We start from the raw sequence: 13,496 nt of genomic DNA on the forward strand, positions 1-13,496 counted from the left end.
GTGGTGCTTGTGTGTCTGTGTTGTTGTCACATAACATAATAAATGAGATTTGTTCATCCTGTCTGACTTTTTCTTCTTTGACTTGACTTGTCACAATCTGATATCCATCATGTGATCACAGATTGCAATCCTCATTGATCAAATCTGTGTCCCGATGTGTGACAGATGTCTAATTATTTAAATACCTAGTCGTCAGAAAGGCCATCACATGATCAACAATATACGGTAAGTAGATAATAAATGTACAATCTGTTTACCACTAAAAAAAAGCAATTTATCCATTTGATGCAGACATTTTTCAAATGTGTAAATAGTGTAAAGTTCATAGTTCAACATCAAGTAGTGAAAGGTGCTAAAGCATTGAGGAGTCAGACAACATGGGGGGACAAACTGTAACACTCTGGATGACTCTGATGCTGTGATTCCGTCTGCTAGAGGGCAAGAGCTCAAAGAGCCAAAATGATGGGCGTGAGGGGTCAGCCAGATTTCTGGGTGGCTTGTGAAGGTTGTGTGTGTTGCAGGTGTCTTGTATGGAGTGCAGAGACACACCGATGAAGTCCGTCCTCAACTGTCTTAGCAGTCCTCTGAAGTAACTTGAGATCCGCAGGACTACAGTCTCAATACAACACCATGATGGAGCTGGTAAGCACATTAACACATTCATGAGTGTGCTTAGTAAAGTGGCTTATGTTTGGTCAGTGAAAGGATGGCGCTGTATAATAAGGATTGATTTACAAGGCTGTGGATAGAATGAGAAATAGCGTTTAGTGGAGAGCAGGGTCATGAGGAGCCATATGTGTAAGACAGCAACCAGCTCTGAAAAGGAAGCTTATCCTTGGCAGGGCCCATTCAGACTCACAGACACAGACACACACACACACATACACACACACACTGATGCCATCTGAGCCAATTACAGTATGTCAATATTTAAGCAGGGTCATACTTACATAATCCTTGTGTTTATAATAAACTGTAATTTGGCCAGAGAGTGTCTGTGTGTGTGTTTGTGTTCACCTTGTGATGGACTGACACCCTATCCAGGGGTTGCTCCTGCCTACACCCCAATGGTTACTGAGGCTCCAGTGTCCTCATAGCCCTGCTCAATACAAAAACGTTTGAAAATGGATGGATAGTTAGATGGGTGGGTGGATTATTCTGTTTCTTAAAACGAGTGGGCTTCAGTTACTTTGATGGAAGTCTAATAGCCAGGAACTTCAACTTGTGGTCTTCACTCTCTGAGCTCCTGTCTCACTTTAACTGTTCACCCTCAGTGTCTCCTCAGATGTTCTCTCTGTGAGCTCTCAGCTGTCTCTTTAAATCTCCTCCTCCTCCTCACTGAGAACAGACAAACTTTCACTTTCATTTCCTCACAAGTCACTTCCTTGTTTGCCTGACTGATTCTCTTTGCCTGCTTCTCCTCAGACTGACAATGGCTGAAGACAAGTTGCGTGGATTATAGGATGAGTTCACCTGCTCGATTTGTCTGGACACCCTGACTGACCCTGTCACCATCCTCTGTGGTCATAATTTCTGTCTGAAGTGCCTCACCAACTGCTGGGATCAAAGTCAAGAGTTCAGCTGTCCTCAGTGCAGACACACCTTCACCACAAGGCCTGAACTTCACGTAAACACCCTGCTGAATGAAGTCATCAAGAAATTTAAGAGACCAAGACTCAGTCGTCATTCTTCTCAAAGTTTTGCTGGCACTGGAGATGTGGAGTGTGACTTCTGTACTGGGAAGAAGTTCAGAGCAGTGAATTCCTGTCTAACCTGCTTGGCCTCCTACTGTCAGACTCACCTGCAGCCTCACTATGAAATAGCAGTCTGGAAGGGACACAAGCTGGTTGATCCTGATAGAAACCTAAAGGAGAAACTCTGTGAGAAACATCAGAAGAGTCTGGAAATATTCTGTAAAACTGATGAGACATGCATCTGCATGATGTGTGGAGTAACTGAACACAACAGTCATGAAAAGGTCGAGCTGGAGCTGGAAAGAGAAGGAAAACAGGTGAGTGGAGTTTAGTGTTTAATGGAAGCAAAATAAAGAAAAGGAGTTAAGTGATACACAAATGTAGTTTGCCATAGAAATCTATTCCTTCATGTTGAGGAGTCTCAGTTTGCTTGTATAGGACAGCAGGGAGCTGGAGCCTGTCCTGGTGAGACTGGGTGGAAGACATCAAACAGTCCAGGTTGAGATACACAGTGTGATCCATGGACAGTCGAGTGAGCTGAGTGCTCTCATTAAACTGAGCGGAGGTTCTTTGTAATCTGATCACTTGTGTCTCGAGTACCTCAAGCCTCTTTTAGAGACACGTTACACTCACATGTCAGTTAATATTGATTTCTGAGATTAGATCTAAATCTCTTAAAATATGCATAGATTTGTATTATAGATGTTCTCACTATTTTAATTAAAAAAGTAATTCTGCACCTAATTATTGATCAGACATAGTTTAATTTAATCAACTCCTTAAGTGATAATCACACCGTATGATTATGAGATGGACTCTGATCTTCAACAGTTTGCAAAGAATCCCACCAAGTCCAGCAGTTGTGCAAAGTTTTTGCTAAATGTGTCTATTTCAAAATGTATGTGAAGATTAAAACTCACCATCTACACCAGTGTTTCTCGATAGATAGATAGATAGATAGATAGATAGATAGATAGATAGATAGATAGATAGATAGATAGATAGATAGATAGATAGATAGATAGATAGATAGATAGATACTTTATTTATCCCAAGGGGAAATCCCCATACTCCAGCAGCAGCATACTGACAAAGAACAATATTAAATTAAAGAGTGATAACAATGAAAGTATAACAGGAAGACAATAATTTTGTGTAATATTAACGTTTACCCCCGGAGTGGAACTGAAGAGTCGCATAGTGTGGGGTCTCCTAAGTCTGTCAGTGGAGCAGGACGGTGACAGCAGTCTGTCGCTGAAGCTGCTCCTCTGTCTGGAGATGATCCTGTTCAGTGGATGCAGTGGATTCTCCATGATTGACAGGAGTCTGCTCAGCGCCCGTCGCTCTGCCACGGATGTCAAACTGTCCAGCTCTGTGCCTACAATAGAGCCTGCCTTTCTCACCAGTTTGTCCAGGCGTGAGGCGTCCTTTTTCTTTATGCTGCCTCCCCCGCACACCACTGCGTAGAAGAGGGCGCTCACCACAACCGTCTGATAGAACATCCGCAGCATCTTATTGCAGATGTTGAAGGACGCCAGCCTTCTAAGAAAGTATAGTCTGTCTGTCGTCTCCTGCACAGAGCATCAGTATTGGCAGTTCAGTATAATTTATCATCCAGCTGCACTCCCAGTATTTATAGGTCTGCACCCTCTGTACAGTCACCTCTGATGATCACAGGGTCCATGAGGGGCCTGGGCCTCCTAAAATCCACCACCAGCTCCTTGGTTTTGCTGGTGTTCAGTTGTAGGTGGTTTGAGTCACACCATTTAACAAAGTCCTTGATTAGGTTCTTATAGTCCTCCTCCTGCCCACTCCTGATGCAGCCCACGATAGCAAACTTTTGCACATGGCAGGACTCCGAGTTGTATTGGAAGTCCAATTATTAAAAACTTAGGGATTTTATTTTTTTCAATTTTCAAAGCAGGCCCACAGCACTGGAGAAAATTTGACAGTTAAAATACCATTATAGCCTTTACAAATTACAACATATACACACATAAAAATAAAAACAGTACACATCCTTTGTCAAAAGAGGAGAGGAAACAATTTGATTGAGAGACACAGAATATCAACCAAAAATACAGAAAAAACACATTACATCAAAGTTATAAATTGATTTGCATGTCATTGAGAGGAATAATTATTTAAACCCCTACAACCCAGCCAGAATTCTGGCTCCCACAAATTGGCTTTGTGCCCATGTGGCACACGGTTTACAATCAATCAATCAATCAATCAATCAATCAATCAATTACAGATACTCCTGATCTCAATTCATTATGTGTATAAAGCACACCTGTCCACAGAATCACTTTCTTCCATTCCATCCTCTCCACCACCATGGGCAAGACCAAAGAGCTGTCAAAGGATGCCAGGTAGAAGATTGTAGACCTGCACAAGACTTTAATGGGCTACAATACCATCAGCAAGAAACTTGGTGAGAAGGTGACTTAAAATTTACTTGTAATGATTACTTTCAGGTATTTGAACTGATCTGAGTTGATAAAAGGAAGTTGTCCAATCTAATGCTGTGTGCTAGGGAGTTCACTGGAAAAAGCACACTTTTATTCAAATTAATTTTTAGTACAGATATCTTTTGAAATTCTGCTAGTACAATTAAGACTGCATGCATAGAAAACTGAAGTTCTGATATATATGGTATCAAATATTCTGCATATACTGATATTTTTAGTTCAAGTCCTTCTCTGAAAATCCTCTTTATTATGTCAGATGCATTTTGAAAGTGAACAGCCAATGGCTCAATGGCTATTGCAAATAGTAGTGGTGACAATGGGCATCCTTGTCTAGTACCACGTTCTAGTTTGAAGTATTCTGAAATAATGTTAATACAAACTGAAGCTTCTGGTCTGGCATACAGTAGTTTGATCCATGCACAAATATTCAACCAAATTGAATGCTTTTTCAGCATCTAAAGATAATAAGATCTTCAGGGTGTTATACTACATTAAACAGGCATTGAGGATTAGAAGCTAAATGTCTACCTTTAATAAATACATTTTGGTCTTGTGATATTACTGAAAGAAGCACTTTTTCAATCCTTCTAGCTAGAACTTTGGAGAGTATCTTAACATCGTTATTCAGTAATGAGAATCGTCTGTATGATGCATATTGTAATAAGTCCTTATTTTTATTCGGAAAGACCGTAATTAATGCTTGTCGAAAAGTTTGAGGTAGAATTTTGTTGTTTCTGGTTTTTTAAATTTTGCTAAAAAAGGGAGTTTAACTTAATTCAAATTTGTTTATAAAATTCAGCAGGGTAGCCATCAGGATCTGCTGCATTCCCACTCTCAAGTGAGTTCACAGTGTCTAGTAATTCTGACTCTGTCCTGAGAGTATCTAGCTGTGATATCTGTAATGAATCAAAAAACTCCTTAGATTGTGTCTTGTCTTCTTTAAACTGAGTAGAATATAAGGACTTATAGTAGTCTCGAAATGTGTGCATTATAATTCTATGGTCAATGATTTTATCTCCGTCTGTGTTGGGAATTACTGATATTGCATTGTGAACTTCCTGCTTGTAGATTTCTTGAGCTAACAACAACAACAACAACATTTATTTATATAGCACATTTTCATACAAAAAAATGTAGCTCAAAGTATTTATTAGCCTTCTTTCCATGTTCATAGTAATGATGTCGCAATTTAAAAATGAGTTGTTCTATCTCATTTGTTGTCAAGAGGTTCAATTCGGATTGCAAGGCAAATCTTTTCCTATAAAGTGTTTCATTTGGAGACCTAGCGTGTTCTCAATCTATTCTGGAAATTTCTGTGATTAACTCTGAGGCTTTCTTGGTTTCCTATTTAATTTTGTATGAGAAATATGAGATAATCTGTCCTCTTAAAAATGCCTTCAAAATGTAAGTAATGTATACTCATAATAATTAAACATTTAGGGCACAGTGGCACAGTTGTAGCGTTGAGCTGGCGCCCCATCCAATGATTATTCCTCCGTTGCGCTTGATGCTTGCTGGGACTGGCGCAACCCTGGATGGATAGATGGATGGAATAATTAAACAAGTATCACAAAGATTTTTCAATGTTCCTTTAAAAGTTTTGGAGAATCGCCGTTCTAAGCTTACAGATGGTTTGTCATTCATCACAGAGCTTATATTGTGGCGATTGGTTGCGTGGAGAAAGAAAATGGAAGGATAGGAATTGGGGTTTGGTACATTAACAGAGACAGTGCTGCTGCAATAATTTATTTAATATAATCGAGGGTCACGCATGTCCCAGCAAGCATCTTGCGGGAGGCAGGGACAATCCTTGGACGGGACGCCAGCTTATCGCTACCACTGCACCACTGCGCCCCCATGTTTAATACATGCTTTAATGCATTTCAGCATGAAAATGATATCATATTCTGAAATTTTCAGTGAGCTGTAATATCATGAATGTAATGTATTCTGCATCTTGTTGGCATAAGAGAAAGCCCGTTTAAGAAGCATGTAGTGATTCACACACATAGAGCACATTGAAGAACACATAGAATACGAAGCATTTAATGTGCTACTTAGTTATAATAAGATTTGAGAAACTATAATAAATTAAACATCAATTTCAAGATAAAGTTTACAATGTTGTTCTTTAATGACAAAATAAACTACAAGATTAAAGTGGAAATTTCGAGATTAAACTTAACATTTCAACTCTTTTTCTTCACTGTATCACTATTTTTTTTTCTCTTCTCTTTACCCTTATGTATGACACTCAGATGGTGGGCTACAACTCGCCTTTTCACGTAGATTTTGATATCTGACCAATTCTTTTTTATTTCGGGCACTGTGCCACTTTCTGAACTTGAACTTTTGAGTGTCTCCGCCACTCTGTATCACTCGATCAACTTCCTTTTGTTGTTTATATCACTACTTAATCCAACAAATATTTCAAAATTACCTTTTACACTTTTATTATTATCATGGCCTGTTCCGCTAAATGAGCTTCTAAGCCTTGTTTTTCATAAACACATCTACAGTCGTGGCCAAATGTTTTGAGAATGACACAAGTGTTGGTTATCAAAATGTCTGCTGCTTCAGTGTTTTTAGATTTTTTGTCAGCTGTTTCTATGGTATACTGAAGTAAAATTACAAGCATTTCATAAGTTTATGCAAAGAGTCAATATTTACAGTGTTAGCCCTTCTTTCTTTTTCAAAACCTCTGCAATTCGCCCTGCAGGCTGTCTGTCAATCAAATTCTGGGCCCAATCCTGACTGATGGCAGCCCATTCTTATATAATCAATGCTTGGAGTTTGTCAGAATTGGTGGGTTTTTGTTTGTCCACCTGCCTTTTGAAGATTGACCACAAGTTCTCAATGGGATTAAGGTCTGGGGAGTTTCCTGGCTGTGGACCCAAAATTTCAATGTTTTGTTCCCGAGGGCCACTTAGGTATCACGTTTGCCTTATGGCCCGGTGCTCCATCATGTTGGAAAAGGCATTGTTGATCACCAAATGGTTTTTGGATGGTTTGGAGAAGTTTCTCTCAGAACAGAACATCTGACAATAAGATCTAAAAACACTGAAGCCGCAAACTTTGTGAAAACCAATACTTGTATCATTCTCAAAACTTTTGGCCACGACTGTATAGGGACAAGCTCATTTTATTTTTGATAATTTTCACTATCATTTATAACATTTCACTCTTTTGTATTTTACTATTATGATTATAATCTTTTAATTTATTAGTCTTATGTTTTTATTTTCCAGATAGTAGTTTGAGTCTTTTGTCAAGTCTTCCTCCTGTGCTCCTTTAGTGACAGTAAAAATTACGAGATAAGCCCACCACCACTGTTCATTTCTCACCATATATTAAGTTATTCTCTTTAATTTGCTATTCTGTCATTTTTTTTCTTTAGTTCTTGTTTCACTTTTCCATTTTCCACTTCACACATTGTTATTTTGGTTGTGAACAGCTATTTGGTTCTTATTTAGTATCTTATTTTTTATTTATTGTATTTCATTTTCTAAGAAAATTGGGTTAATTGATATGAAGATCTGCGCCCTTGAAACACGTTGACTGTGTTTTTTGAAGCTTTATATATTTGAAGTCTGTTGACTTGATAAAAGCAATGGACCACTGATAGAGGCATGAAGTGAGTGGACCGATCTACCCAAACTGACTCATTGATACATGCAGGTCATCATCTGTCACATCTTCATCATTGTTCTTCAGCATAGACTCAGATCAACTTATTATTTTAAGACTTGTTTTAGTCTTCTGCAGTATTTTTTCATCTTCTTGTTTAACTGATTATATTCTCTGATGTTTACTCCTTTAAAAAGTTTAAAATTTGTTATGTCTCTCTAGTTCATTAGCTCATTCATCACCGTATTGATGTTATTTTGATATTGAAATATATATATGTACTATTCTGATTTTTTCTGTTAATTGTGTTCATATTATATATACATATTTCTCTTTAAAGTTTATGATAGTTTTTGTATTAGTACTAGGGGGCTTTTCCCCCTGCTCGCTTTGCTCGCCAACCCCCTGGCCTGTGCTACACACCAGCCACTTAGCATCTCTGCTGCTCGCGTATGTGGATTTCACTTTCACCAAACAACAAATCTTTGAATTCTCGCAGATAGGCCTCTTCATTGGAAGAAACACTACTTGTCCCTGATGGCAGCACGAATTAGATGATCTACAATTCTCTGACTTAAAGTTTAAATCCAAACAGTATATTCAATCTCTTTTTGCTGTTCCCTTATTTCACAGAGTAATATTTTCCGCTTGTTTGTGCTAATGTGATCTTTATTATAATTTTTTTTGAGACTTTCAAATTTTAGTACTTTCATTATCTCTACCCTGCACAGCATGTTTATCGCACCAACGTTTCTGAACCTCTTTACGACATTCTACTTTGTCATCTAATCTTTGTCATTTATTTCCGCCGTGATTAAATCTCTTTGCACAAAGTCTCTTCTTGTGGACTTATAAGTATCTCTCTCTGAAAAAATCTTGTCTCGTCCCAGGATTTTTTTATATAATAGAGAGATATATTTTTGACTTTTTGACTCATATTCAGTTTATTACTTATTAATTTTACTGCCTGTTTCTCAATATGAGTTTGTAAATCTGGACTTTGCTAAACTTGTAAAAAGTCCATGACTGACCTCCTTGTTTGCCTTGTCTTATAACCTATGCCATGGATGCAGCTGCCATCTGGTGTTAAAATCCCCCTGATGCCCCTTAGTCCTGTGCCCTCCATCTTAAACCCAATGTGATCCTCATGTTAAACTCTCTGATCTTTCCAGTCCTCCCAGGAGTGTCTTGTGTCACACACAGCACTTCTGATAAGACCACCATGTGTCTTCTACTCCTACTACTCTACTCTCAGTTCCTCACAAGATTCTTACACAATTGTCAGCCTGCTCTTCCTTTTGTCACTTACTGTGACATTAACAATGATAACTGGACCTGCTCCACTTTGGAAAATAGCCAATCTATATGCCCTCTATGACATAAAGCAGCCCACTGTGTAGCAACTCGTTTGCTCTTCTCAATAATAAACAACAACAACAACAATAATTTCTATGATGATGTAGCTCAAAGTGTTTTACAGGATAAAGATTGAAAAAGAATAAAAATATAAAAAAACAACTAGGCAATACTAATTAACAAATAATAAAGTAACGTCTGATGGCCAGGGAGGACAGAAAAAAAAAATCCAGAGGCCTGGAGAAAAATTAAATTCTACAGGAGCTCCAAGGCCACGAGACCACCCAGCCCTGACTAGGCATTCGACCTAACATCAATGAGTTACAATCTGAGTTAGTTAGCTTTCACTTGCCTTCTTATTTATAGAATTACATTTTAAATGTTGTCCAATTTCCTGATGTTTTGTTTAAGTATTTCCTCAATTTATTGTCAGATTTACCTGAGTTTATCAAACTCCTCTTCATATTTCACTTTTTACTGAACTCCTCAGACTCACTCGTGTCTTCTCGGCCTCAGTTATCTCACTTGACTCCATAAAATGAACAAACACTTGACAAAGTTCTCACAAGTCTGAACTCCACAATGGCCTTTTGGTCCTACAATTGCAGTCCTTTGCCATCCGAGGTCGCCTGGGTTTGCAGGTTCCTTCAGTTTTTATGTGTGAAGTTCTGATATCCTGGTTGTCGATGTGATGTCCTCTAAATCTCAAAGACTGACTTGTACACCAGTGAGCCTTCAGACTGTCTCCTTTATTTGTAGCTCTCTTCAAGACAAACTCCATTTTGAATTGAAGTGTTAAATTAAACTTTTATTTGAATGATTGTGTGATATTCATATTTGTTTTATTAAATTTCTGAGTGTCACCTACTGTGTCAAAATGAAGACAAGTGTGACAGAAACAATAAGTTGTGTCATGGAATGTGAAACAAATGTGTTGTACAAATTTAATCACTCAAAATGACACCACAAGCTGAGAAAGTGGAAGTGAATTCTGATGAGACCACCATGTGTCCTCTTGTGTGTCCAAACAGAAACAGCTGGCGGTGACACGGAGTGAAATTAGGAGGAGACTTGAAGAGAAAGAGAAGAAACTGAGGGAAACGAGGAGGACAGTGGAGGAGATGAAGGTGAGTGGAATTAAGATAACACTTCATATCAAAGAGAGGAGAAAAAAAGAGATGTTAGATTTCCTGGTAATAATGTGTATGGACAGGAAATGGAGAAAGAATGTAGTTGTTTTTTTTGTGTCCTTCATGGCATTTTGCTGCTGATGGTATTTCATGTTTTATTTTTTATTAATTCAGACAACAACACCCTGATGTCCTCTGGTTTCTCATTCCATCTCTTAAAGGTGACTTCACTCCCCCTGACATTAACTCATAATGAAGGGTGGCACTGATGTTCTGAACTGGATCAGGCAGCACCACTTTTCCTAATGGTCTTTTCTTGTTCATGTTGATATGTCTCAGATTTATTGGACTCCATAGGCTGCTTGACTGAGTGCAGAAAACCTGCACCTCCACCTGTTTTATTTACCCATTCATATTCTATGACAAAGGACAGTAAGGAGGTGCAGTGGCCACTTCTCTTGCCTTCCATTTCACCATTAGTTGTTTATGTGGAGTTTACCACTTCTTCCAGTTTCTCTGTGGGTTTCCTCCAGCTACTCCAGTCCCCCTACCACATCCTCACACGTCATGTTGGTTCTTTGGCAGCAACTGTAAATTGCCCCATTATGATTTCCAGTGTGAGTTTCTATAGGACTCTGATACATTTTTCACAGACACACTGTCCAGAGTTGTTTCTTGTTTTTGGCCTATTCTTCTAGGATCCTTTTATGAGAATGTTGTCTTCTGATAAAAGATGAACTCTTCACACACATTTCTGTAGCTGGACTGACTGAACTCTTCCAAACTGATTTATTTAGCATGGACTTACATTAATTAGCTTAGCACCATCTGTTGTATTAAAGTGCTAAATGCAGCAGGACCAGAAGACTGGTTGTATCCTTCTGTTCAAAGACAGTGGGCGGGGCACAAAGTGTCACTCATAGTGGCACAGTCCAATAAAAACACTGAAGTGACAGTCAAGGATAAACAAGTGACTAAAAGAGAGCCCTCCTGCCAGACTGACCTCCATCAGAGTTTATACTTTTCTGATTACCTAATAGAATTCCTGCACATTAGTGAAACATGAAATCCCTGTCTAAGCCCACGCTGTCTGCTAACTGGCACTTCTCTTCTTGATCTTTGTTGTTTAATCTTTTCCTAATAATTGCATTTATTAATTTATTTGTGCTACATATTAAACTTACATGAGTGCCCCTCCAGTTGAAATGTAAGCCATCCCTATTTCTTCCAACACTAAAATTATCAGATGTGCATTAAGCCTTCTAATCTTCCTACTCCCATGAGAACTGCTGTGGCACAGGTAGAAGTCCTGAGATGATCACTTTGTCAGTTCTCCTCTTGAACTTTGTACCCAACTCTTTAAATCTGTCCTGTGGAACTGGTAGTCTGACCCACCTATTTCAATTGTTCAATGACAAATGGACAAGCTTGATAATGACATCTGGATCCTTTGCTGCTCTGGCCACAAGCCTATCCGGCTGTCCACAGAGGTTTTGTACCTGAGTACCAAGAAAGCAACACATTAAATCACCATGAAACTTTCTGTGTTTGGAGAAAGATGTCAAAGATATTAGAGTTAGTGTCCAGCTTTGCAAGGCCCTGAAAACAGCTGAACACCTCCAGCTTTAGGGTTGATGATCCTGGACAGTGTGCACCTCATACCCTACACTTACAACTGATGGTGACCTACCTGCACACTAAATCTCACGCCAATGACATCTGGGTGAGCCATACAAGTATGAGCAATAACTGCAATGACAGTTATTAGTAATAATGAAAAGTTAAATGAAGGAAATAAAAAATACATCAACCTGGCGTATAAAGCCTTACAAATCTGAGGCTTGTAATGGAAAACAGATGGGTGAAGGTTGATGAGCAAAGAGTTCATGAAATTAAATGAAATCAGAAACCCCCTGACCAGCATTTAGACACTCATGATTAATATCTTAATCTCATTAGTTTGACACGGTGACAGCTCACACACCAAACAAGAACAAAACTTATTACATAAGACTCTGCCCCCAAAAAAAATGTATATGTATATGTATATATATATATATATATATATATATATATATATATATGCACAGTGGTACATCTGGTCATGACCGTGATTTGTTCCAAAACTCCGGATGCAACCCAATTTGGTCATTACCCAAGCGAAATTTCTCCATGAGATTGTATGTAAATACAATTAATCCGTTCCAGACCATACGAACTTGTATGTAAATATATATTTTTTAAGCACAAAAAGTTAATTATACCACAGAATGCACAGTGTAATAGTAAATTAAATGTAAAAACATTAAATAACACTGACAAAACCTTGAACAGAGAAAACAAACACTGTACGAGTTCGCGCTAGACCCTTACAAACCGCTCGCTGTAAACACTTTTTTGTGAGTTTTAAGCACAGGGAAAAAAAATTAAATGCCACTTCTCTTGCAAAACTTTTCAGACCATCGTCTACTGGCTTTAAATTCATCACCTTCACCACTTGAAGAAGAAATTTTTTTTCATCAAATCGTCATGAATTTTCCTGGCTTTCTCTCACATGATCGGCTCGCTTACACTATCTCCTGCAAGTTGCTTCTTGTTCAACCACACTAGCAACAGTTTTTACACCTTTTCCAGCACTTGAGGCCTCTGCTTGTTTGAAATTATAACTCCATTTGCAACATCAGCTACTTTGTTAGGCCCTGTACATGCAAACAAAACAAAATGGGAAACAGAGAATGGGAAATCATTGGCGCGTACAAATGCGCATAGGGATACTGGCTTCCAGTGTTTTTGTTCACCACCAGAGAGTGTGATTGTGAGCAGATGCAAAATTTTGGCAAACTCTTTGATCATAACCCGATTTGTGCATGTTCAGAAACGTTCGTGACTATAGGTTCTAACGCATATATACATATGAATCACGTATCATAAAGTAGTTTTAATTCCTGAGCTCTCAGCCCCTACCAGGAGCCTTCATCAGAGGATAATGTTTAGATATACAAGAATCAAAGGCAATATATAGCAAAATTAGATGGTGTGGAGGGAGCTGGGTCGTGGGTGGGGGTGGTGGGGTTGCATTGGGGAAGGGGGGGTATTGGTCATAACGTTTTATTTATTATGAATATCTCCTTCTTAAGTTTGCATATGCTGGGTTTATGTCCATATGTCTGTTAAAGGCATTTTCGACTGATAGTCAAGATTCAGCCAGCTCTCTG

The 13,496-nt window shown here is 38.6% G+C and overlaps 1 protein-coding gene across 2 annotated transcripts in view; it reads left to right on the top strand.

Annotated features, from left to right (window-relative positions):
* Positions 1-13,496, top strand: part of LOC120528401 (tripartite motif-containing protein 16-like) — a 45,503-nt gene that overhangs the window by 16,512 nt on the left and 15,495 nt on the right. The window contains exons 2-4 of one of the 2 annotated variants that reach the window (XM_039752557.1): positions 522-642; positions 1,426-2,011; positions 10,183-10,278. In XM_039752557.1, the coding sequence (XP_039608491.1) occupies positions 1,940-2,011; positions 10,183-10,278 (168 nt within the window). In that variant the 5' untranslated portion in view covers positions 522-642; positions 1,426-1,939. The remainder of the gene's footprint in view (positions 1-521; positions 643-1,425; positions 2,012-10,182; positions 10,279-13,496) is intronic. The other variant, XM_039752558.1, reaches the window with a different exon arrangement.

Source organism: Polypterus senegalus, chromosome 4, assembly GCF_016835505.1.
Source record: "Polypterus senegalus isolate Bchr_013 chromosome 4, ASM1683550v1, whole genome shotgun sequence".
NCBI lineage: Eukaryota > Metazoa > Chordata > Cladistia > Polypteriformes > Polypteridae > Polypterus > Polypterus senegalus.